We start from the raw sequence: 26,573 nt of genomic DNA on the forward strand, positions 1-26,573 counted from the left end.
TTTTTTTATTATAGAGAGTAATTCACTAAGTTTTTCCGAAGATTAGTAAAATTCAATGTGGGCACCTTTTGTAGCTCAACAGATGTCAAAACAATACTCGAGCTCTTGCCAAGTGTTTTCCAGCATCTGAGGCGTTATTAGAGCAACTGCTTCAACGATATGCTGTTTTCGCCTAGATCTCCAGATATGACTCCATTGGACTTTATTAAAGACTGTGTGCACCAGAAAAAAGTTCGGGATTTGGACAATTTGAAAACAGTGTATCATTGAAGCAGTTGCTCTAATAATGCCTCAGATGTGTGTATTTTTGGGTACCTCTAGCCTGGACACCCTGTATTTAAAAACTTTTTTTCCCTTTTGCCCTCGGTAAAAGGGTAAAAGGTGAGCAGCTGTTTTCTTTCAAACAGCTGCTCACCTTTTACAAATCTCAAATCTGCCCAAACATGATTTCTATAATTCCTATGCTGTCTTCCAAACCACTCCAAATATGTGCCCCAACCAGTCAGCATCCTTTTATTATCCATGTTCAAACTCCCAAAATCAACTTTTCTTCTTCCTTATTTATTCCTGCAAATTATAATCTACAGAAACTTGAATCTAATACAACAAGTATTTTCTTTCAACTTCTCAACCTACATAACAGTACCAAGTACTATGGGTTCTATTACCTTTTGTGTTGGGGATCCTATTTCTTTGATAAAATAATCCCAAAAATCCCCATATTAGTGTACAGTTTTGACAGATTACAATTTTTCATTAATTTTTTTATTATCAATTTATTGTAAAAAAAAGGTCGTTACCATAAGTGATGGAAGACACAAAGGATGATGGCAATGATTCGCCTAAAATATCTTCTAACTGAATTATTGCATCGCATTTGGCAGACTGATAGACTTTACGGAGGTGTGCTACTTTGTGGCCAATTTCTGAAGTCCTTCCATAAAACAACTAAAAAGGAAAAAGATAAATGATATTAGAACAAGAGTGACATATCTGAATTTATAGTGGAAAAATGCAAAGAAGCAAGCTGATATAGCTTTTAATGATTGAGAAAAAATAAACATAAAATCTCCAATTTGTTTCACCATACTGTCTAATAACTTTTTCAATCCTTTTTAAATTTATTCAAACTACACATTTTCACAACAACAGGAGAAAGGCTTATCAGTCACTAACCAAAAATCACTTAAAGGCTGATGGAAAATTTCTGCACATCCTGCCAGCAATAATTTAAATTAATTAAATTAAATCTGGCTTCTCTGCTTTTAGGCTATGGCCAGTGCAGTCAAAGAATTATGAGATTTTTAGATTTCTTTATCAAATCGGATTTACCAAATTAAATTGGAAGACAGATAACTTTTGGAAAAAATTCGTTTTAATTAATTATGTTCAATAAACAGTTTTAACAGTTATATTTGTTTTAATCTATTTAAAATTAGCTAATGATTTTGTAATTTGCAACAATATTCATTACAGCCTTTTGCTAAGTGATTTTGGTGTGAATATTATCTCATAATTAGTAATTTGTAGTGTAGTGTTTTGTATCACAGCAGATGTAGTGTGTTAATTACAATAAATATGTAGCATGAAGGTATGATGTTTCTAGTCATGTAGGATATGATATTAATTCGTTTTTAGTTACAAAATTAAAAGCCAGAAGTATTATGTAAAATATCAGATACCCACATAACAAAATCTGATAGTAGCATGCATTATATGGGTAATTTTAAATTAGAATAGGATTGTGCTTCAAACAAGAGAGGCAGAGCAAAAAAACTCAAAGTAGTGGGCATGCTTTGGCTTGAGAGAGAACCATTGAGGGCCAATGATGAGCATGAAATCCTAGGTGCCAAATCAGCATGCAGATGGACCTATATAAGAGCTTGAGGGTCAGGAGTGGATGCCCTTCGAAAAAAAAGTAAACAGCAGGACTGTTCAAACACTTAGCCACCAAGCACAATGCCTGAAAACTACAATTGTTGTTGTTGTTATTTGGTGTTTTAGGAGCATTAGCAACTAAGGCCATATTGCTCCGGGATATGCGGTGGTCATTCCCTGACCTTTCTGCATCTTCCGTATTTGGTGGTGACGGGCTCGAACCCCGGTCTAATCAAGAAGCGTGTGCTACGCACTGCTGCTCCTTCCCACCTGGCTACGGAGGCGCCGAAAACTACAATCATCCAGCACAAAGACATATTCCACTGCAGAGTGTGGCGGTCACATGGGGGGGGGGGTAGCTGTTGTTGTGATTCTAATGTCAGTACGTAGGGACTGTGCTTTTTAAAAAGGAAAGGTAGAATAAGACCCGAGTATGTCTGCCTGGGACAAAAATAATCTTTTAAGGTCACACAAGGCGATAATGTTGTATGACTTTTTTGTTGTTTAAGGGTTTTAAGACACAAGAGCATCAATGGGCAAGATGTGTCTTTCCAAGTTTTGAATGTAATCAAACATTTTTTTAGATTTGTTTATCAAATCGGATTTGCCAAATTAAATTAAACGGTTCATCTAGATTCGCAGAATTACCTAAGATCTGTTGAAGGGTAAGTGGATTCTGGTTATTGCATAAACTCTGAAAACAAAGGAATCTGGAATTTATGAATCGAGGGCATAACAAAATAATGTTTATTACTGATAGCTGAACTTGGCATTGAACACAGACTGGAGGGTTTTTATTTGCTAATAGTTGAAAATGTGTGAGATGAGTATGGTCAATTCATAGTCTGGCAAGCATTACTTCTTCTTTGCGACTTCCTCTGATGGTGGAGTGCCATATTTGTGGATTAGGTTTCATTTCCTGTTGATTTGATTTTCCATATTTGGGTACATTCATTTTCACTTTCTCTAACAATGATTGAATTAAAATCAACGTGTGGGACTATCATTATTTTGTTTGGCAGTTCTGATGCCAAACAAAACCTAGCTGCATTGTCTGCTTTTTCATTGCCTTCTATTCTGCAGTGTCCAGGGATCCAGCAAAGAGTTATTTCAGAGTGTTTCTTTTGACAGAGGTTAATTAGAAAGCTAATTTCTTGTAGGAGAGGATGATGAGAATGTTGTTTACCCTGTATGGCTGAGATAGCACTGAGCGAATCGGAATATATTAGGCCCGAGAGTGACGACTGTGGACATATTTTACTTAATGCAAGCTGGATATCATATATAGTTCTGCAGAAAGTATGCTGCACTAAACTGGAAGGGATTTTGAAATTACATGCGAAGGGAATACAGCTGCTGCCCCTACATGTGATTGGGACTTAGAACCATTCATATAGACTATGAGTTTCCCAGTGTGTTCCGAAGTATAGTCGGCACGTAACTGCCAGATATAAAGTAGTGGAATGGTATTTTTTGAGTATAGACCAATGTCTATCCCATGGAGGCAAGGGCATATTTCTACTTACTGCAATTTTATCGAGGTCAATTTTCCACTTCTGTATTACTTCTTGAAGAAGTTTACAGCAGGCCTAGGTTCAGTAGGCTTGGATTCGTAGAGTGCTGGCCAAAGAGGTTCATTGATTGTTGTTGTTGTTATTTGGTTTTTAGGAGCATTAGCAACTAAGGCCATATTGCTCCGGGGATATGTGGTGGTCATTCCCTGACCTTTCCGCATCCTCCGTATTTGGTGGTCACGGGCTCGAACCCCGGTCTAATCAAGAAGCATGTGCTACGCACTGCTGCTCCTGCCCACCTGGCTACGGAGGCGCCAGAGGTTCATTGAGGTATACCCATCAGGGGTGAGTTCGAAAGCTTCTTACTTTGGCAGCATATTGGCAGAGTAGGCATTGTCCTCTAAGCTAAAGCAGAGAGTTATGTGCTTCTGTGTGCAAGCTCTGTACTGGCAAGTTTCTGAAGGTACCTAGTGCATATTGAAGGGCACTGTGTTGGATGGTGTTCAGAGACTGTAAGATGCTGTTTTTAATGGAGCATATACTATAGCTCTGTAATCAAATTGTGACCGGACTAGAGAACGACATAAATTCAGCATTGACTTCATGTCAGCACCCCAAGAAGTTAAGGATACTGCATCAAGGATGTTTAATTTCTGAAGGCATGTAGTTTGTGGGTAGGTTATATGCTTATGAAAATTAAGTTTGGTGTCTAAAATCAAACCCAACAGACTTATGGAGTCTGTCATCAGCATTTCTCTACCTGTCAGTTTTAATACAGGTTCCGGATGAAGCGATCGTAATTTACAAAAGTGTACTGCTGCTGTTCTCCCCTCGGTTAATTGATAGCCGTTACATTTTGTCCAAGTTTCAATTTTGGTTATTGCTAACTGTAGTTATCTTTCAATGGTAGCCATGTTTGATGATTGACAGGAAATAGCAAGATTGTCTGCATACATATAAGTAAAGTATTGTATTACATAAGCATGTAATACAAAAAGTGTGGCACTTAAAATCAATCCCTGGGGTACTCCTTCTTGCGGGTGAATTTTGAACAGCTCATTCTGAATGAATCTAGGCAGGTTACCTCTCAGTCCAAGGTTGTATAAGCCTTGGAGAATTCCAAATCTCCAGGTTGTGTCGAATGCTTTGGTAATATCAAGTTATCATTAGCATGTGCAGTTTTTTGACAAAAACGTTTTGAATGTGAGCTTCGACTTTGATGTGGACATCAGTTGTAGACCTCTTATGGTGGAAATCAATTGGTGGTGTGTTCTAGCATCTTGATCTTCAATAATCCAGAGAAGCCTCCTATGAACCATCTTTTCTAGTTTCTTTCCTAAACAGCAGGTCAATGATTGGGGGAGGAAGCATCTTTCCCCAGTTTTGCTATGGCTACCACTATTGACTGATGCCCTGTATCAGGCTAAACATTCTCTTTAAAGATTCTGTTACAAAATTTCAGTAGTGTAGTTTATGAGTTTAGGTGGTGAAGCATTATGTAGAGCTTCACTGAGTTCAGTAATAGTGAATGTAAGTTTATAGGAATATGATTAGTTTGTCTTGATGTTAATTTTATACTTTCCCACAGACATTTTTGTACATCTAAATGAGTCTTTATAAGACTGAGAGGATGAAGTAGCAGCGAATATTTCAGCTAGTGCCTCTGCAATATCAGTCTGAAAAGAAATATCCATTCCTTTCCAAGACAGGATTGGGGCCGAAATTTGTTGAAACTTTCCACTGGAGAAGGACACAGATCTTTCTCCAGCTTATTCAGGCGTCAGTGTTTCTGCAGATGGCAGAAGCGAATCAAATCTACACATTCTGTTTTGCTTTCCTACGAATTCAGCTTCAGCTTTCAGTCGTTTATAATTTATAAGGTTCTCCATTGTAGCATTTCAGCAAAAAAAATGTTCCAATCTTTATTTTGTTTTCTTTTGGCAAGAAAGCAATCTCTTGTCTACCAACCATTATATCTTTGTTTGGTAATATCTGATTTCAGCATTGCAGTGGCAGCAGCTCCAAATAGTTCTACTATATGCCTAGTGGCATTATTAACAGATGTAGTAAGTAACAAATGGCTATCAAATTTGATGGTATTAGAAAACTGTTCCCAGTTTGCTCGGTGAAAATTCCACATAATTCATAGGTTGCAGGCATAGTTTGTATCTGTCAGTATTTTGCAAATTATGGGAAAGTGATCACTGTTGTGAAGGTCAGTTAATACTGTCCATTCAAGGCTAGGAAAATAGATGAGGAACATACGGACAGGTCAAGAGCCGAGCTTGATCCTGTAGGCAGGTGGATATATGTGTGTATACCGATATTCAGCAAGGCTAAGTGATGATTATTGAGTGCAGTTTCAATCATCCACCCTCTCCGATCCATGTTCAGGAAACCCCAAAAAGGATGGTGAGCATTTAGATTGCTTTGCCTTGAAGGTATATAGTGTGGAGCAGTAGATTTAGTTAATTGTCTAGTTCAATATTCCCCCAAATAGTGGAACAACAATATTCCCCCAAATAGTGGAATATGAAGCATTTGGGGGAATATTGTTGTTTGTTTGTTTGTTGTTTGTTTTTTTTTAGGAGCATTAGCAACTAAGGCCATATTGCTCGGGGAATATGCGGTGGTCATTCCCTGACCTTTCCGCATCCGCCGTATTTGGTGGTGACGGGCTCGAACCCCGGTCTAATCAAGAAGCGTATGCTACGCACTGCTGCTCCTTCCCACCTGGCTACGGAGGCGCTTGGGGGAATATAAATGGACACAAGAGTGAGAGTTATGTCAAGAACAATGCAAACAGCTACTGCTTCTAGAGTGGTGCAAAGCTGAATATGTTTGGATGGAACGCTTCTATGAACTAAAATGGCTACTGCTCCACTTGGTGTAGATTCAGAACATCTGTCCCTAATGTATAGTGTACCTTGAGATGTGGGGAGTATGATTTGATGATAAATATGTTTCCTGTAGACAAACACTTACAGGATGAATTAAAATATATGATGCTGGTGCATCATATATTTTAATCTTGTCTATATTTCTCTCATTTTGGAAAAACTGGACAAGAAATATTCATCTTGTTATCAGCATGTAGCAGGAGAACTGCATCTTCATTATACAACTTCTCATCAATTTCCATAGTTCCATCAGTTGATTTATTTAGTGTAAGATTTACATCTTTCTCCTTTGCTAAGGTTCCTGACTTGGGGATATTGTCTTGCTGTGGCTTGGATGGCTTTGTATTAGTAGAATTTGATGTACTTTTTTTGACTTTGTTGCTGTCAGTCATGATCGACTGACAGCATCGATCAAGATGGATTTGGCCCAGAACAAGAGACAATTTAGGAAAAAGTGTAATATAAGTCTGTGCTGAAACCTCTTTAGTGTTTTTAACTGCATTAGAGTATAATTTGGAAGATATCACGATTAATATCTGTTTTCATGCTTACTGGTACGAGACATTTTTCTCTACCTTGTACTTCAATATTTTCTTACCCATCTTCCATGATTCACAAGTTCTGGAATATGCAGGGTGAGCACCCTGGCAGTTGGGACACTTTGGTGTTACTGCTGTGCATTCTGTTTGAGAATGACCATACTTCTGGCATTTAAAGCATCTAAGGGGATTTGGAATATAGGGTCAAATCTTACAGGAAAGGTAACCAGCTTTGATGCAGGGAGATTTATAGGTAAGGATTACATTTCTTCTGAGTGTAATGATACCATCTTGTTTCATCATAATTCTTTTAGCTTTAAGTTCTTCAGCAATTTCATCCTCGGAAACAGTAAGGAAGTCCCATTCCAAAATGACCCCTTTTCATGTGTTTCAAGTTCTGTCTGAGGTTACAGAAATGGGAAATCCTCCAAAGGTCATTTGCTCCAGGAGCTGGCTAGATTGATTTGGGTATGATGTTTCTACAAAGAGATCTCCTGAGCGAAGTTGTTTGACCATTTTAGGAGTACCTGCTACAGCTAATATGCTTTTCTACACAAGAAATGGAAATAAGCTGTTAAGTGGTTTTGGTGACAAAGAATGCAGAATTAAGAAAGCAGGTATGTCAGATGAAAAATCATCTTTTTAAATTCTTTTTGCTTGAGATAATTCAAGTTCACATGTGCATGTAGGCTGTACAGATCGTGATATCACCCCCCACCACATGGAGGCAGGAGCAGTGCCACCAGTGACCAAGCAGTAAGAGGTTAGCTGTTACTGTGTTAGAGAAGTTAGTTATATAAATACAAAAGAAAGATATATTTCCTTTCTTGGTATAAAGCTTACTTCTTTATTCAGAAGGAGCCAAAAATAAATAACTTTGTAAAGTAGACGCTGCAAAATCTCTATAATATGTCACTTAGAGAAATGATGCTTTCAAATTGCTTTGGAAATTTGCTAGATCACTTTGCATGGCACTTGGGGCCAAAGTTGTATGAGTTGATATAATGATATTAAGAGTAGATCAGAAGATTCACTTAACAAGACCAGGGCAACATTGAGAAAAAACTATGACAGGATTAAATTTACAAGTGTCTGCAATTCTGTCCAGACTAAATAAGAGAGAATATATAATGAGAAAGAGAACCTAGTCAATCAATTTGAACCTGAACAGAATGCTCATGGAGTAGAATATTTCCCAAAATGGTCTCTGTTTATTATCAAAAGAGACTGCTTTTACAGAGATAGGATGTTTTCACAGCAAATATTCTTAACCTGTTTTCATTTAAAATTAAATGAAAGGGGTGCAAGAATATCTGCTGATGCTTTTCAGTTAGTGTTAGTTGGGTTGGAAAACTGAGAGCTTGGAAGGATACAAAGATTAATACTAGCAGACAAAGCAGGGTGTCAGTAATTTCAAGGCCTGCTGAGGATCCTCACGGAACAAACAAACCAGGCAGGGGTGTAGCTAGGTTTTCGGCACACGTGGCAAATTCGTGGGTACATGCTTTTTTTTACATTATTTATTTATTCTATTTTATTAATTTAAAATTGTATTTATTTATTTTATTTACATTATATATATACACACATATATAAAGTAAAACAAACTACTCTTATTTCATAAGAAAGTAATACAGAAGAAACACTGCTAGAGGAACAATATTAATATATAAAATTACATATTTATATGGATAGGTACATGAAGTTATTATATAGGAACATAAAATTATTAAATTACATCAAAGCTAATTTTTACTGCTTTACTGTTAGCAAAATTTATGATAATTTCATTGAAGTCTATTTTGCTAGAAAGTTTGTGTTTGATTGAAAGAAGACACAGATACAATGTGCGTTCTTGTCCTGATGTCGACCTCAAATAATTCTTAAGTTTTAACTTGCTAAAACTTCTTTTGTCAGTAGCTACTGTTGTTGGCATTGTAAGGAATATTATAAGAGTTCTTTTAACGTTTGAATAGGTTTCTTGCAACTCCCATTTACCAATACATTCAAAATATCTAAGTGACAAATTGTATGGGGATTTTTGTTTTCTAATTTTTCAATTATTTGGTGTTTCACACATTTGATTTTAATTATAAATTGTTCCTGATTAATTTCAGGGTATGTTTCTAACAATAAAATAGCTTTAATTTTTAAATCCTCACTGTACATTGAATGGAATGCTTTTCCAGTGAAAAAATTAGTCTTCTGCTATTTTTCTTAGAGATTCAAATCTTTCACTTAACTGCATTATAATAGAATCCACTATTGAAAAACAAGGAACTTTTATTCCCTCAAAATTGATTGAACAATTCATGCACACCTGATATTTTTTTTTGTTTTGCTTTCCTCTTTTCAACTGGTACTATTTCCATTTTTTTGCAAGTTTCCTCAATTTCAGTAAAAACAATAAATTTTGATACTTCATAGATGTTTAAAATAATCTAGAAGTCCTTTAATTAATACAGAAGATTGATAAATATCCAGATCTTTTATTTGCAGTGAGATGTTAACTCTATTTATCCTCTCCAGTAACAAATTCCACAGGCTTAAAAATGCAATAGACTTGTAACTACCCATTTGGTGGTGGAACAATTTAGCAAGAGAATGCATCACCAAGTGAATCACCTTTCACTTCGTCTAATATTAAAATAATTTGTTCGAGTTGCCCATATACGGCACTTCTGCCATTTACTTTTGAACACAATCTTGCATTGGTATGTCTCTCTCCAGTCTGATTTTTATGACTGCTGATAGTTTTTCCCATCATTTAGTAGATGAAGAGAAGAAATTGTACAATGACTGTATAGTTCCGAAAAATGTCACAACATCTGCATTAATGCTGGCCACGTGTATGCTATAAAATTAAGACTATGTGCACAACAAGCAATACACTAAGCAAGAGAATTCTCCTTTTGAAATATGGCATGGACACCTTTGTACTTTCCTGAAATATTAGTGCCATTATTGTAGCCTTGACTACGTATATTTTCAATTAACAGGCCATCTTGAATTAGTTTTTCCTAAATTTCTGAAGCAATTCCCTCTCCCATTTTTTTTTTTTTGTTGTGTTTATGAAACTGATGAACTTTTATTCAATTGTATAATTATCGCCTGAAAATTTAACATACTGAATAATTTCTGTTAACTGGTCTCTGTATTACACCTCGAATGCTATCAAATATTATGCAACAACATTTAGCTATTTGGATTTTTTTATAATTTCGCTTTGTACTTTTGATGCTAACAAATTAATAAATTCATTCTGAATTTCTGGCAATAAATAATTAGTGTGGTGTTTAATATGCAATTCCAGAGCATCTTTCATACCAACACCAAATTGGATAACAAATTTGATGAAGTTTAAAAATAAACCATAATTTTTTTATTCGGTATTGATATTACTATCATGACCATGAAATGCCAAATTATTTTCAGCGAAGAACAATATACATTTTAATATTATTTTCAATATAAGGTGCCGGTTCGAAATTTCATTTCTTAGAGCTGCTTGTGCAAGTCGTTAATTAGTATACTTTTTCGAAGATCCTTTTCTGATAATTTCCATTTTGTGAAATTGTTTGTGTTGTAACAAATTCTCACGAAATAGAATGTTTGGATTTAAATGTCTCCAGTCCTTAAATCCACGTGAGCTGCAAAATGGAACATTATTTTTGTGAGATACAAATAAGAGGCAGGGAAAACAATATATTGCATCTTTGTTTTTGCAATAAAGTAACCATTTATTCTCTTTTTTTTTTTTTTTTTTTTTTTTTTCAATACCTTCATTTTTATATTTCCATGAATTATTGAAATATTGATCCTAAACATATAGTGAACTTAACACTATACGTTCAAAGAACATGTTCCACTATAAGGGACCTGTTTTTGTGGATATTAAAATTCCACATAGTTGGATTATTAAAATTCAGACTTACATGTTCCGTATTAATATTATTGCTCCCATCATTTTCTTCTGGCAACTGCTGTTCGTTACTCTCCATACTTTCTAATTCTTTTAAAATAATTCCAACTGGTTGGGCTTTTTCTTGGACTTCCATTTAAGTGGTATCATCATTTGTTTCATCTTCATTTGAATTATGTTCGTTTACGTTGTCACTTTCAGGCTTGGAGTAGCTTATTGTAAGTAAACGAGAGTGTTTTTTTTTTTTTTAATTTCCTCTTTAAGCACTATTTCTACATAGTCCTAATCCATTTTTTCTATGATCGCATGCCAAATTAATTGGCTTTTTGTTGTTTTATTTTAATTATAAATAAATAACAATATTCACGATTACCTGTTTATATAGCAGGCAGAAACACACCACACACATTATTTATAACTCCTAACTTATTCAGTATCACAAAATGCACAAAATGCATGATAGAACTGCTGTGCAATCGAGCATGCACTGATGAAGTGTTCACCTAATTGGACTCTTCAAAGTTAGAGTTGGGACTACAAATAGATCTATGTGGCTATGCAGTAAGAACTCAGATTTAAGGATGCACGTAGGCATGAATCGCCCTCTGAAAACATGCCATTTGGCAAAAACTAATTTTTATCCAGCCCTCTACTTCCCTAGATGATTGTCACATCCTGATGTGACATCATCTAGGGGTGCCATTTTGTCAGATAGCTTTGGGTGCTGGAATAGCTTGGCACAGAACTGATGTGGCCTGTAAACAGCAGCCTAGGCACCTGCACCATTGCCAAGACACCATGTAAGTGTTACAAACGGTAAAAACACATGCACTTAAATGTATAATTGCATATATATGCTAATTCTAGGAGCATAGTTAGTAAATCTGATGAATCTGAACTACTACTTGAGCTATTAAATGTGGACATAGTGCCTGAGTGGTATAATATCTAAGATATTATACTGTGTCTGCAATTCTGCACAGACACGATAGGAGGGAGTATATGATGATAGCCTTGTCAATCAATTCGGCCATGGAGAGATTGTGCAGGGCTCAAAGGGTAGATATTTTCTCAGCCTGGTCTGTGCTTGTTAAAAGAAGAGACTGCTTCTACAGGGATGGGATATACTTAAATAGAAAGGGTGCAAGAATATTTGCTGATGCCATCGAGGCAGAGTTAGGTGGGTCGGAAAACTGATAGCGTGGGGGGGGGATACACGGAATAATAGATTAACAGTAGCCACTAGCAGAGGTGAAAGTGATTCTTGAACTACTTCTATTGAAAGGCAATTGAGCAGCAGCCTGAACAGCAAGGCAATGGGGATTTCCAGGACTGCTGGGAGTCATAGTGGAACAAGTTACTATATGGTCTGTGTAAGGGTAACTAAGAGTAGAAACAGGTACATGTATACTTGGGTATACATCAATGCTAGGAGTATAGTTAATAAATTTGATGAGATTGAAGTACTAGTCAAGATATCACAGGCAGATATTGTTGGGATATCGGAGAAGTGGTGTCACAACGATATAAGCAGTGCAGAATTTGAATTTGGGGAGTATAACGTGTGCATAAAGGATAGACAGGACAGGAAGCGAGGAGGGTTTTTGCTGTCAGTTAAGAAATACATCCAGTTGATATAGATGGACGGTGTAATGTTGAGTCAGTTTGGTGACATAAGCATTGAGAAAGGAAAATGAAAGTAGGTGTGTCTTATAGGCCTAATGAATCTGATGAGTATAATGAGCAACTGCACAGAGAAATATAGTGGGCCAGTAAATCAGAGTGTCTTATAATGGAGGAATTTAATTTCCCAGAAATTTGTGGATTGGTCACTCACGCACTAGCAAGGCTTTTGTGGATTTATTCGATGATTGTTTTCTACATCAGCAAGTTCGGGAGGCAACTACAGGGAGTAATACTGTGTGTGTGTGTGTGTGTGTGTGTGTGTGTGTGTGTGTGTGTGTGTGTGTGTGTGTGTGTGTGTGTGTGTGTGTGTGTGTGTGGTGTGTGTGTTTATTGGCGCATTAGCTGCTATGGCTATAGTGCGCCTATTTGTAGGAATATTAAAAAATAATCCTGTTTAAATTAGTTTCAGTTCTGAAGCCTATTTATAAAAGATGATACACTCCAATTTGTTTTAAAAAGCAGAAAAGCTCGTTAACATTTGCGTTTTCTCCAATGTAAAGTCAATGGTTCTGGACGATTAGCCAGATTTTGAAGTATTGCAGCTTGATATTGTTGATACTGTGGACAGTCAATCAGAATGTGTTTGACTGTTAGATATTCTAAGCAGTGTGGACAGTGAGGAGGATCATCGCCCATTAGTAGATGGAGGTGAGTCAGATGGGCGTGTCCTATTCTCATTTGTGTGAGTACCACTTCTTCCCACCGCACTGTCTGATTGCTGGAATGCCAGAACTTTGGGTATTGTTTCAGCTGGAAAAGTTTGTTATTCGGGAGTAATACTCTTGATCTGTTTATCAGTAGTGATTCTTCATGCATTAAGAATCTGCAGATAAAGGAACCACTAGGTGACAGTGATCACAGTGTGCTGAAGTGGGATTTACTCAAAGAGGTAAATACCATCAGGGGTAAAGGGAAGGGTTTATGCTTTTGTAAAGGCGACTACAGATATCTAAGACAGAATTTAAATTCTATACGGTGGGACCAACTGATGATCTTACCAACAGAAAATTCAAAACGGAAAGCATTCAAAGAAATAATCTTGGAAGCTACTAGGTTCTACATACCAACTAAGAAATATTGTTCAAGGTTTAGGCCTAAATGAATGTCAGATGAACTAATTAGAAAAGTGGCAGAGAAGAAAAATGCATGGGATACATATAAATTAACAGGTGTCACAGAAGCCTAAGATAGATATAAGCTGAAACCAAGTCACAGCGGAGATTAGGAGTAGAGAACACTGAAGTGGCACCAAAAGAATTTTCAACGGAAGAATTGAAGAAAGTTTTTCAGGGCTTCACATGGCCTGCGAAATGGTTTTCAAATGAATGGTTTTCAGAAGGTTTTCAAATTGTAGCAGGATACTTAATGATTTTGTAATAACTGAGAGCAAAGTGGAGGAGAAATTGTTGAAGTTCAACATAAGAAAGGCACCTGGGGTGAATGGAATCTATCCAGTTATATTAAAGGAGGCAGCAAAGGAAGTAAGGAAACCCATAGCCATAATTATGATAGCTTCCTTGTACTCAGAGGAGGTACTCATGGACTGGAAATGTGACCCCAATCCACAAAGGAGGATCAAAGGGAGACACAGGTAATTACAAACCTGTTAGCTAAACTTATGTTCGAGGGAAATTAATGGAAGCATTGGTTAAAGAAGCATTGCAGGATCATCTAGACAGTTAAAGATCTTCAGTTATAGATCAGACACTGCATGGGTTTGTTAAGGGGGGAGTCTTGTCTAACCAATTTGATTGGATACTATGATGTAATCACAAAGGAACTGGATGCAAACAATAATTTTGATATTATCTATTTGGATCTTAGAAAGACATTTTATACTGTTGCACATGGAAGACTGATATACTGTTGCACATGGAAGACAGCTGCACAAATTGGAGCAGTGTGGGATGAGGCAAATTCCTACTTTGGATAAAGGGATGGTTGAGTGGGAGAAGACAGAGAGTGGTAATCAATAGACACTGTTCTTCATGGACTAATGTTATCAGGTTTAATGTCGAAGTTTGCAGACCATACAAAGGTCGGCAGGGTTGTTAATGACACTAATGACAGTACATTGCTGCAACAGGATCTAGAAAAGTTAGTAGATGGGCTGAGAGGTGGCAACTGAAGTTTAATATTGAGAAATGTAAAGTATTGTATAGGGGAAGCAATAACCCCAGGGTAGCTTATCAACTGAGTGGTACTACACTGACAGAGGTAGAGAGTGAAAATAACCTGACTGTAATTGTGCAGGTAGATAAATATATATATATATTTTTTATGAAAACCCCAAACGTGAGAGATATTCGAACCTATAGTACTTAGTACCTTGCTTGGGTTAGAGGTTAAGAAGACGAAAGAAGATATCTGTTGACATTAAACTTGAAGGTCTGTAGACTAATTTTCAGGAAATACATAGGAAGGAAGGTTATTCCTGAAAATGGCAGTTGAATGAATAAACAAGGAAGTTGAAAAGTTGGTTCTGTGAGTTTGAGTTTGAAGTTCGACAGTAAATGGATGTTGGCTGGTGGCGGCACATGTTCGGACTGTTTTGAAAGAGAGAGCGGGAATTATAGAAGCCAATTCAGAAGAACAGTGCCCGTAGAAGTATCTGTAGAAGAGGCATGCAGCAGAAACAGAACGTCTATGAGAGAGCGAGTGGAGAGACTCTGCTAGAGAAGAATAATTAATTAACCTAAATGCTCTCTTCTGAATGGAATCTAGAAGCCTGACAGAGGTTTTGGGGACACTGCCCCAGATGTAGGAACAATATTCCATGGTAGTGCAGATTTGCGATTTGCACAGAGTGAGCAGCTGTTTGGAAGAAAAGTAACGCTGAGAGCATAAGAGAAAACCAAGAATTTTAGATACAGAGGAAGCAATGTTTGTATTGTGCTTGTGTCAAGAGAAATTAGAAGTAACGGTAATCCCCAAAAGCGATATATCATTTTGCCTAGAAATGGGAGTGTCACTAAAGATAAGCATAGGAGCAGAAGATTCCTTTTTGCAAGATATAAGACAAGACTGAGTTTTAGAAGGATTGAAATCAACTGTGTTTGACCCACTGGAGAATTAGCTGAAGATCGGCATTTAAAGAATTGGTCGCAGATATTCGAGAAGTTGATTGACCACTTTCCATTTCTGAAAATGAAAATTGGAATGCAACGTGCTATCATCGACAAAACTATGGATAGAATTTCCAGTCAATGGAAGAAGGTCATTAATATACAAGAGGAAAAGAGTGGGGGGAAAGAACTGAACCGTGGGGATACCAGCATTAGCGGTAACAGAGAGAAAACTGGAAAACCAAGGATACCAGCATTAGCGATCAGAGAGAAAACTGGATAACCAATTACAAAAAACAGTTGGCAAACAATAAGATGGAAGCTTGTTTAAGAGACCTTTATGCCAAATACGATCAAAAGCCTTTGAGATGTGAAGAGCAACTGCTTGTGTTTCCCCGAACTTTTCCATTGAATTGGTCCATAAATGGGTAACATAAGCCAGAATATCAGCAGTGGATCGACACTGACGGAATCCACACAGGCAATCATTGATCAGACGGAAGGTTTATAGGTAGTTTAACAGCTGGTGGTTAATTGATTTCTCCATTACTTTAGAAAGAGTAGAAGTAATTGCAATGGGATGATAAACTGGATTGGAGGGATTTGTCACCCTTTTTAGGAACTGGCTGGATATGAGCAAATTTCCAAGCAGAAGGAAAAACATCTTTGGAATAAGAATGTGAAAAAAGTGCAGAAAAGAACAGGAGTAAGTTCAGGTGCACAGATTTTAAGAACAAGTGGAGAAATACCATCAGGATCAGGAGCGTTCTTAGCATCAAGATCCGTCAAAATCCTCCTGACATACTTTTGACGGAAAACCACAGGACGCTTTGAATGGAGCGTGTTGGGAATGGTACGAGTTGTTTTACCTTGAAGTTTTCTGAGCAGTGCTATCATCGGCATGGGGTCTTGTCAATGATACAGGAATTGTTCTAGCAGGGATAAATAGGTGATTATCCCCTTGTATAAGGCAATGGTCAGGCCACATCTTGAGTACTGTATACAGGTCTCCAGGCCTCATTTTAAGAAGGATGTAGGGCTATTGGAATGAGTACAGAGAAGGGCAACAAGAATAGTGAATGGAACAAAGGGTTGCTCTTACGAAAAAGGCTTAAGTTTTGCAAATTACAGTGTCTGGAGACTCGGCAGCTGCCAGTTGATCTGATCGAGATCACCTCGCATGTGCCAGTTGATCTGATTCAGATCACCTCGCATGTGCTCTCAATGAGGTGTATAAAGCCTTGAATGGTTTGAGCATGTTCAATGCTGATGGGATTCTTCCTCTTGTTCAGAATATTTGCCTGAGAGGGCATAAATTCAAATTGAGGAAAGACAGTTGTAGGATAGATGTGCGGAAGTTTGCCTTTAGCCAGCTTGTGATTGATTGCTGGAACAAACTTTCATCTGTCATTGTAGAAATTAGTAACTTAAACAGATTCAAGGCAGAACTATACAAACATTTGGAGCGGGTGGATGAGTGAAATGAGAATGGGGTGTGTGTGTGTGTTGGCTTATTCTATATAAGCTTGCTTTCTCGGATCATGTGCCCTTGCTAATATACTGGACACAGACACAAAGGAGGCAGAATGTGAATTTGGGAAGTACAATCACTCTGTGTTCTATCTGCTGTACAGTCTGTGCATGCGAATGGGAGAGAACACTTTTACAGGGATGCGATACATTATCATTAGCCAAAAAAAAAAAAAAAAAACGCTCCCATTTCACCCCTCCGTTTGTTCCAAATACCTGTCCAGTTCAGCCTTAAATTTATTTAGGCTATCAACATTCACAACAAAGGATGGAAGTCTGTTACACCAACCAACTACCCGCTGGCTAAAGGCAAACTTCCGCACATCTATCCTATATCTGTCTTTCCTCAATTTGAATTTATGCCCGCTCAGGTGATTATTCTGAGCAAGAGGAAGAATCCCGTCTCTAGACAGCCTCCAGATGTGTATACAGTACTCAAAGTGTGGTCTGACCATTGCCTTATACAAGGGGATGATCACCTCCTTATCCCTGCCAGAAAAATTCCTGTATATCATTGACAAGACACGATGAGCTATTCTTGCAGACCGTCTGCACTGCTCAGAAAACTTCATGTCTGCCTGCACAATTACCCACAGGTCCTTTTCATTCTCTACCACTGTCAGTGTGGTACCACAGAGTTGATACGTTATTCTGGGGTTACTGCTTCACATATGTAGTACTTTACATTTGTTAATGTTAAACTTCATTTGCCACCTCTCAGCTGATCTGCTCAACTTTTATAGATCCTGCTGCAGCAGGGTGCTGTCATTAGTGTCCTTAACAACCCTGCCAACCTTCGTTTCATCTGCAAACTTGGACATTAAGCCTGATATACCATAATCAATATCATGTATAAATACATAAAACAACAATGGATTCAGCGTGAATCCTGAGGGACTCCACTAAAAACATTAGTCCACGATGAGCAGTGTCCAATCGTTACCACTCTCTGTCTTCTCCCACTCAACCTTCCCTTTATCCATAGCAGCAATTTGCTTCCAGTGCCACACTGCTCCAATTTGTTCAGCAGTCTTCCATGTGCAGCAGTATCAAAAGCCTTTCTAAGATCCAAATATATGATATCAAAGTTATTCCCTGCATCCAGTTCCTTTGTGACCACATCATAGTATCCAATCAAATTGGTCAGGCAAGACTTTCCCTTAACAAAACCATGCTGTATCCGAGCTATAAATGAAGTCTTGTCTAGATGATCTTGCAGTGCTTCCATTAATTTTCCTGGAACAGAAGTTAATCTAACATGCCTATAATTACTTGTGTCGTTCTTTGTTCCTCCTTTGTAAATTGGGGTCACATTTGCTCATCTCCAGTCCATCGGTACTTCCCTGAGTCCAAAGAAGCTCTCAAAGAAGAATATAAACGGATGCAAAAATATGTAACTAACAGTAAGAACACGAGCATATAATAATACTAAGAGCATTCTAAATAAATTTGAAGTATTGATTAAGTCATCAAATGCAGACACTGTAGGAATAGTAATAGCAGCATGTGATGCAATAGTAATAGACGTTTCTAATGTAGCATTAACCAAAAAAAAAAAAAAAATCATCACAGAACCATTCCCTCTAAACGTTTACCCAGTTCTACCTTGAAGTTATTTCAGCTTTCAACTTCCACAACAACAGATGGAAGTTTGCACCAGCAATTAACCACATTCTGGCTAAAAACAAATTTTCACACATCTATTCTACAGCTGTCATTCCTGAATCTGAATTTATGCCCCCATAGATTCGTAATCTGAGCAAGAGGAAGAATCCCATCAGAATTTAGCGTGCTCAACCCATTTAGGGCCTTATGCACCTCAATCAGATCACCTCGCAAGTGCCTAATCTCCAGCAACTGCAATTTTCAGAACTTAAGCATCTCTTGGTAAGAGGACCCCTTCGTTCTCCTCAACAATCTTGTTGCCCTTTTCTGTACACTTTCAAGCAAATCTATATCCTTCGTAAACAGAGGCATCCAGACCTGTATGGCTAGTATGCCTGTATGCCTATTATAAAGGGATAATCACATCCTTTTCCTTGCTAGCAAAATTCCTGTATATCATTGACAAAACCACATGAATGACCTGCTCTGGCAGCCTGTCCGTACTGCTCAGGAAACCTCATATCTGATTGCACAATTACTCCCAGCTCTTTTTCATTTTCTACCCCAAGTCTAGTACCACACAGTTGCTTTTGACATCTCAAACGCCTTTGATCGTGTTTGGCATAAAGGTCTTCTAAACAAGCTTCCATCTTATGCTTTTTCTACTGTTTTTTGTAATTGGTTATCCAGTTTTCTCTCTGATCTTAGAGACAGCCATCTACCATCACTTAGAGTGATGGTAGATGGCTGTCTGTCTTCTAACTTCTCCATTAATGCTGGTGTCCCCCCAAGGTTCAGTTCTTTCCCATCTTTCCTTTTTCTTGTATATTAATGACCTTCTTCTCTTCCATTGACATAAAGGTGTTTGGCATAAAGGTCTTCTAAACAAGCTTCCATCTTATGCTTTTCCTACTGTTTTTTTGTAATTGGTTATCCAGTTTTCTCTCTGATCGCTCACTTAGGGTGATGGTAGATGGCTGTCTGTCTTCTAACTTCTCCATTAATGCTGGTGTCCCCCCAAGGTTCAGTTCTTTCCCATCTTTCCTTTTTCTTGTATATTAATGACCTTCTTCTCTTCCATTGACATAAAGGTCTTCTAAACAAGCTTCCATCTTATGCTTTTCCTACTGTTTTTTGTAATTGGTTATCCAGTTTTCTCTCTGATCGCTCACTTAGGGTGATGGTAGATGGCTGTCTGTCTTCTAACTTCTCCATTAATGCTGGTGTCCCCTCAAGGTTCAGTTCTTTCCCATCTTTCCTTTTTCTTGTATATTAATGACCTTCTTTTCCATTGACTGGAAATCCTGTACACAGTTTTGCCGATGATAGCACATTTTATTCCACTTTTCACTTTGAGATCAGCTTCAACTTCTTTGGTCAACTTCTTCTTTCACTTTGGTCAATCAGCTTCAACTTCTTAAATTTCCGCTACCAATTCCTAAAATGCCGATCTCCAGGTAATTCTCCAGTGGGGCAAAGACAACTTAGTTGATTTCAACCCTTCTAAAACTCAGTCTTGTCTTATATCTCGCAAAAAGGATTCTTCTGCTCCTATGATATATGAAAATGATATATCTCTTTTGGGGATTACCCTGACTTCTAATCTCTCTTGGCACAAGCACATTACAAATATTGCTTCATCTGCATCTAAAAAACTTGGTTTTTCCCTTTCGCTATAAGTGTTACTTTTCTTCCAAACAGCTGTTCGCTCTGTAAAATCGCAAATCCATCCCATCATGGAATATTGTTCCTACATCTATGGCGGTGCCTCCAAAACCTTTCTCAGGCTTCTAGATTCCATTCAGAAGAGGGCAGTGAGGTTAATTAATGACTACTCTCTAACAGTGTCTCTCCACTTGATGTCTCATAGCCGTACTGTTTCTGCTGTATACCTTTTCTACAGATACTTCCATGGGCACTTTTCTTCTGAATTGTTTTCTATAATTCCTGCTCTTATTCAAAACAGTCCGAACACTTGCTGCCACCAGCCAACATCCATTTACTGTCGAACTTCAAACTCACAGAACCAACTTTTCATCTTCCTTGTTTATTCTTTCAACTGCCATTTTCTGGTACAACCTTCCTTCATACGTATTTCCTGAAAATTACAGTCTACAGAAGTTCAAGTATAATTTCAACAGATGTCTTCTTTTGGCTTCTCAACCTCCAACCCAAACATGGGACTAAGAACTATAGGGTCTAATACCTTTCGTGTTTGGGATTTTCATAAAAAAAAAAAAACCCAGTTGATATGTTCCTCTCAGGTTACTTTTACCCATATGCAGTACTTTGCATTTGTCAATGTTAAACTTTAGTTGCCACTTCTCAGACCATAATGGTAGTGTGCAATAGCACTACTACTATTACTGTCATTAACAACCCTGCCAACCTTTGTATCATCTGTAAACTTCGACACTCGGCCTGATATACCTTCATTGATAAATATACAAAACAACAGTGGGCTCAACATCGAACACTGTGGGACTCCACTAATAAAATTAGTCCACGAAGAGCAGCATACACTGGTTACCACTCTCTGTTACCCTTAATACCATTCTACTAAAATCTGTAGGGTAGTCTGCCATGTGCAACAGTGTCAAAAGCTTTCCTGAAATCGAAGTATATAGTATATGATATCAAAATTATTTTTTCCATCCAGTTCCTTTGTAACCACATCATAGTATCAATAATCTTTGTCAAATAAGAGTTTCCCTTATCAAACCCATTTTGTGTCTAAATTATTGCTACAGTCTTGTCTAGATGATCCTGCAATGCATCTTTAACCAATGACTCCAATATTTTCCCGGAACAGAAGTTAAACTAACTGGTCTGTAATTACTCGTGTCACCCTTTGTGAACTGGGGAGAGATTTGCACATATCCAGTCTGTGGGGACTTTCCCTGAGTCCAAGTATGCTCTCATAATTATGGCTAAGGGTTAGCTTAGTTCTTTTGCCGCCTCCTTTAATATAACTGGATAGATCACATCCACCCCAAGAGCCTTTCTTAGGTTTAAATTCAACAATTTCTCCTCCAGTTTGCTCTCAGTTATTACAAAATCAGTAAGCACCCTGTTACAGTTTGATAAGTTTCTGGCATCTTCCTCCCTTAATAACTCCACAGGTCTGAATGTAGATGATAAATACTCATTCAGTTTGTTAGCTATCCGAACAAGATCATCAACAGTTGAACCATCGATATCAAAGGGACATTCCTGATTCATCCCCCTTCCTTTTAGAATTTATAAAAGTAAAGAAATCCTTGCTGTTTTTGTTAGCATCCTCTGCCAAAGATTTCTCATAATCTGCCTTCGCCTGTCTAAACTCCTTTGTGACTTGATTACAGACTAGCTTATATCTGCTTGTGTGTCGCCTGATAATTTATATGCATTTTTCTTCTCTGCCATGAGTCTCATCAGTTCATTTGACAAACATTTAAGCCTAAACTTTGAACAATATTTCTTAATCAGAAAGAAAAGCCTAGTAGCTTCCATGATTAATTCCTTGAATGCTTCCCGCTTAGAATTTGCTGTTGGTATCATCATCAGTTGGTCCCACTGTACAGAATTTAAACTGTCTGAGGCCACTGTAGTGACCTTGACGGAAGCAAAAACCCTTCCCTGTACCCCTGATGTTAATTTTATCTTTAAGTAAATCCCACATCAGTACACTGCCACCTAGTGGCTCCTTTATTTGCAAATTCTTAATGCATGAATAATCACTGCTGATAATCTGATCAAGAGTATTACGCTCTCTGGTTGCCTCTTGATCATGCTGCTGCAGAAAACAATCATCCATTAAAGAAATGCACAAAAGTCTTGCTAGTGTGCGAGTGGCAAACCCACAAATTCCAGTCAATATCTGGAAGTTAAAATCGCCCATTATAAGACAGTCTGGTTTACTAGCCCACTCTATTTCTCTGTACAATTGTTTGTTGTACTCATTAGTCATTAGCGGAGACATGGTGTCACTCAGACATAAGTGATGCTAAATTGCCTATGGGGAGTAAAATGTATACAGGGAGGACAGACAGGACGTGAGAGGTGGAGGGGTTATGCCGTGATTAAGAATATTAAATCTAAGGCAATGTATCCAGTTGACCAGTTCAGACAAAGTGCAATGTTAAGTCACACTGATGTGACATAAGCATGGGAAAACAAATTTGAGGGTAGGAGTGTATTTTAGGTCTAATGACTGTGATGAGTACACCAAACAACTATACAGCAAAATAGAGTGGACCCGGCAAATCAGAATGTTTCATAATAGGGGATTTTAACTTTCCAGATGTGGACTGGAATATGTGGTTTGGTCTACCAGACCCTAGAAGACTTTTGTGGATTTCTAGGATGATTGTTTTCTGGAGCAGCATGTTTGTTTGTTTGTTATTTGGTTTTTAGGAGCATTAGCAACTAAGGCCATATTGCTCCGGGGATATGCAGTGATCATTCCCTGACCTTTCCGCATCCTCTGTATTTGATGGTCATGGGCTCGAACCTTGGTCTAATCAAGAAGCACGTGCTACGTACTGATGCTCCTGCCCACCTGGCTATGGAGGTGCCGAAGCAGCATGTTAGGGAGACAATAAGAGGAAGGAATACTTTTGATGTGGTTATCAGCAGTTCTTCACGCATTAAGAATCTGCAGGTAAAAGACCCCCCTGGATGGCAGCGATCACCGTGTACTAATGTGGAATTTAATTAAAGACATAACTAATGTAAAGGGTAAAGGGAAAAGCATTTGCTTTCGTAAGGGTCTTAGAGAGTTTTTAAATTGTGTGCAGTGGGACCAACTGATGGTGTTACCAACAGCAAATTCAACATGGGAAAGTATTCACGGAAGTAATCAAAGAAGGTACTAGGCTTTTCATACCAAGAAAGAAATACTGTTCAAGCTTAGAAGTAAATGGATGTCATATGAACTATTGATATACATGAGAGAGAAAAAATTTGCGTTGGATCTACATAAATTATAAGGTGACACAAATTAATCTGCAATCAAGTCACAAAGGAGGTTAGGGAAGCTAAAGCAGATTATCAGGTCTCTAATAAAGAATGCAAAGCCATACAGCAGAGAATTCTATTCTTATATTCACAGTAGAAGGAAGGGGTTGAATCACATTGAGTCACTTGATGTCTATGGGTTAACTGTTGATGACCCTGTTCAGGTTGTGGGCAAATTGAATAGGTATTTAGCATTTATATTCACAGGTGGGGATTTCTTATGGAAAGGGATACCAGATGTTTATCAAACTCTAATGAGCATCTAAATGATTTTGTACTAACTGAAAGGAAAGTGGAGGAGAAATTATTGAGGATGGACATAAAAAATGACACGGCGCAGATGGAATCAATTATATTAAGGGAGGCAGCAAAGGAGGTAAGCAAACTTGTAGCCATAATTATGAGAGCATCCTTGAAGTTAGGGGAGGTCCTTATGGACTTGAGAAGTGCAAATATAACCCCAATTCAAAAATGGGGATCAAGAGGTGATATCAGTAATTACAGACATGTTAGCTTAATGTCTCTTCCAGGGAAAATAATGGAATCACTGGCGAAACAAGTAATGCAGGACCATTTGGACAGGCATTGAATTATACTACAATTACAGTATGGATTTGTAAAGGGGCAGTCTTGTCTAACCAATCTGATAGGTTACAATGGTGCAGTGACAAAGGAACTAGACGCAAAAAATAATTTTGACACCCATATGCTTGGATTTCAAGAAGGCTTTTTATACTGTTGCACATAAAAGACTTCTGTACAAACTGGAGCAATGTGACATTTAGAGCAAGTTACTGCTATGGATAAAGGGATGGTTTGGAAGAAGTAAGATAGTTGTTATCCGTGGGGATCTTAGGACTAATGTTATTAGTGGAGTTCCCCAGGATTCAGGGCTAGCCAAGTGGGTAAAGTACCTGCCCAGCAACCCAAAGGTCGCGGGTTCGATTCCCGCCTCGGGCTTGGATCAAAGTACTGCAAAAAACCTTGGGAGGTGCAATATGGCCACAGAAGCCGATGCGCCAACAACTACCAAATCAAAAAAAAAAAAAAAAAAAAAAAGATTCAGGGCTGGATCCATTGTTGTTTTGAATATTAATTAATGATACGGGTATCAGGCTTAATGTCTAAATTTTGAGATGATACAAATGTTGACTCACTCTGATGACAACAGTCATCAGGGTGAGTCAACAAAATCTAAGAAAATTAGGTCAATGGGCTGAAAAATGATAGCTGAAGTTTAACATTGACAAATGCAAGGTACTGCACATGGGTAGGAATAACCGCAGAGTAACTTATGAACTGGGTGGTACTAAACTCAGGATAGTGCTAAATGAAAAAGACCTGGGGTAATTGTGCAGTCAGACCTGAAATTCTCTGAATAGTGCAGATATGCTTCCAGGTCAGATCATGGGGTTTTGTTAATGATATACAGAAACATTGCTAGCAGGGATAAGGAGGTGATTATTCCTTTGTACAAAATCATGGTTAAGATGCATCTTGAGTATTTTACAGATCTGGAGACCTCATTTTTGGAAGGATGTAGATCTGCTGGAATGATTTTAGAGAAGGGCAACCAGATTGTTGAAGGGAGCAATCAGAATGGTGAAGAGAACAGAAGGGTGATCTTACCTAGAAATTCTACAGTGCTGCATCTCAAGACTAGGCACCTGTGTATGGAGATCTGATTGAGGTGTTTAATGCCTTGAATGGATTGAGTAAGCTGAATGTTAATGGTATTCTTCCACCTGCCAAGACTACACACGAGAGGGCATAAATTAAAATTTAGCAAGGACAGTTGCAAGATAGATGTGCAGAGGTTTGCCTTCAGGTAACAGATGGTTGATTAATGGAACAGGCTTCCATCTGTTGTGGAAGTGGATGGGTTGAATAAATTGAAGAGGGAACTAGACAAATTCTAGGATGGTAACGAATGGGTGAACTGTTTTTTTTTTTTTTTTTTATTATAGATAAGCTTGCTTTCTTGCATCATTTGCTATTATTACTACTACTACTACTACTATGTCTACAGAAAGGACAGACAGGATAAAAGATGGAAGTAGTTATGCTCTTCATTAAGAAGCACAAAAAATTTAACCAGTGTATTCAGCAGACATGAGTAGAGAGTACAATTCTGAGTCAGTCTGGTGTGATATCAGCATTAGGAAACAAAAATGAGAAAATGGTGTGTGTGATAGGGCTATGTTCGTTATACAATATTAGTATAATTACCAACTGTGTAATCAATGTGTACAACGAACAATTATTCAGAAAACTGATCCACTCTATAGTGGACAGTTCTATGTATACAGGCAATTCCCACTTTACGAGTTTTTTTCCCCCCAAGTATCAAGTATTAACAAAATTGAAAATATGAACATTAATTGCAAAAAATGAATGTTAAACATTCATAAATACTGCATTTCAAACCACGCACGTAGCTATACAATACAGTGTACTCTGCTTTATGATATTAATCCGATACCATCGTATCATGAAAATATCGTAATGTGAACCCAATAGCACATTGTTTTTTCGTAATTCGTTCCATGACCTTGAAAGTTGAAAATTTCTCTATATAACTCTCTAAAAGGTCGTGTTTATAGTGTAATTTGTATTAATTACCAATTCAAATCATTAAAATGCAATACACTTTCATTGTTTATATGTTCTGTTATAAGAACCAATTTTGAACGGCTTTGTGATTTTTTTCTAAAGCACATTTCTGGAGGTCACAACCATAAAACAATTTGCACTTTCCAGTTTATTGGGCTTTTCTGTTACTGCAAGCAATTATAAACGAGTAGTAAACTCCATGCTATTGTATTTGAGAAAATATTGATAGCTGGAAATGTAGTTTTTTTTATGTTAATATGGTGAAACGCGTTTCCCCTTTACTGAATCAATCGTATAAAAAAATATATATATTTTTTAAAGAA

At 37.6% G+C, this 26,573-nt stretch overlaps 1 protein-coding gene across 7 annotated transcripts in view; it reads right to left on the minus strand.

Moving 5' to 3' along the window:
• ash1 (histone-lysine N-methyltransferase ash1) overlaps positions 1-26,573 on the minus strand; it is a 1,128,611-nt gene that overhangs the window by 383,709 nt on the left and 718,329 nt on the right. For all 7 annotated transcript variants that reach the window (XM_090378882.1, XM_090378880.1, XM_090378881.1 and 4 more), the window contains one exon: positions 801-948. In XM_090378882.1, coding sequence (XP_090235008.1) covers positions 801-948 — 148 coding nt within the window. The remainder of the gene's footprint in view (positions 1-800; positions 949-26,573) is intronic.

Source organism: Mastigoproctus giganteus, chromosome 8 (assembly GCF_048544385.1).
Source record: "Mastigoproctus giganteus isolate SK-2022 chromosome 8, ASM4854438v1, whole genome shotgun sequence".
Classification (NCBI taxonomy): domain Eukaryota; kingdom Metazoa; phylum Arthropoda; class Arachnida; order Uropygi; family Thelyphonidae; genus Mastigoproctus; species Mastigoproctus giganteus.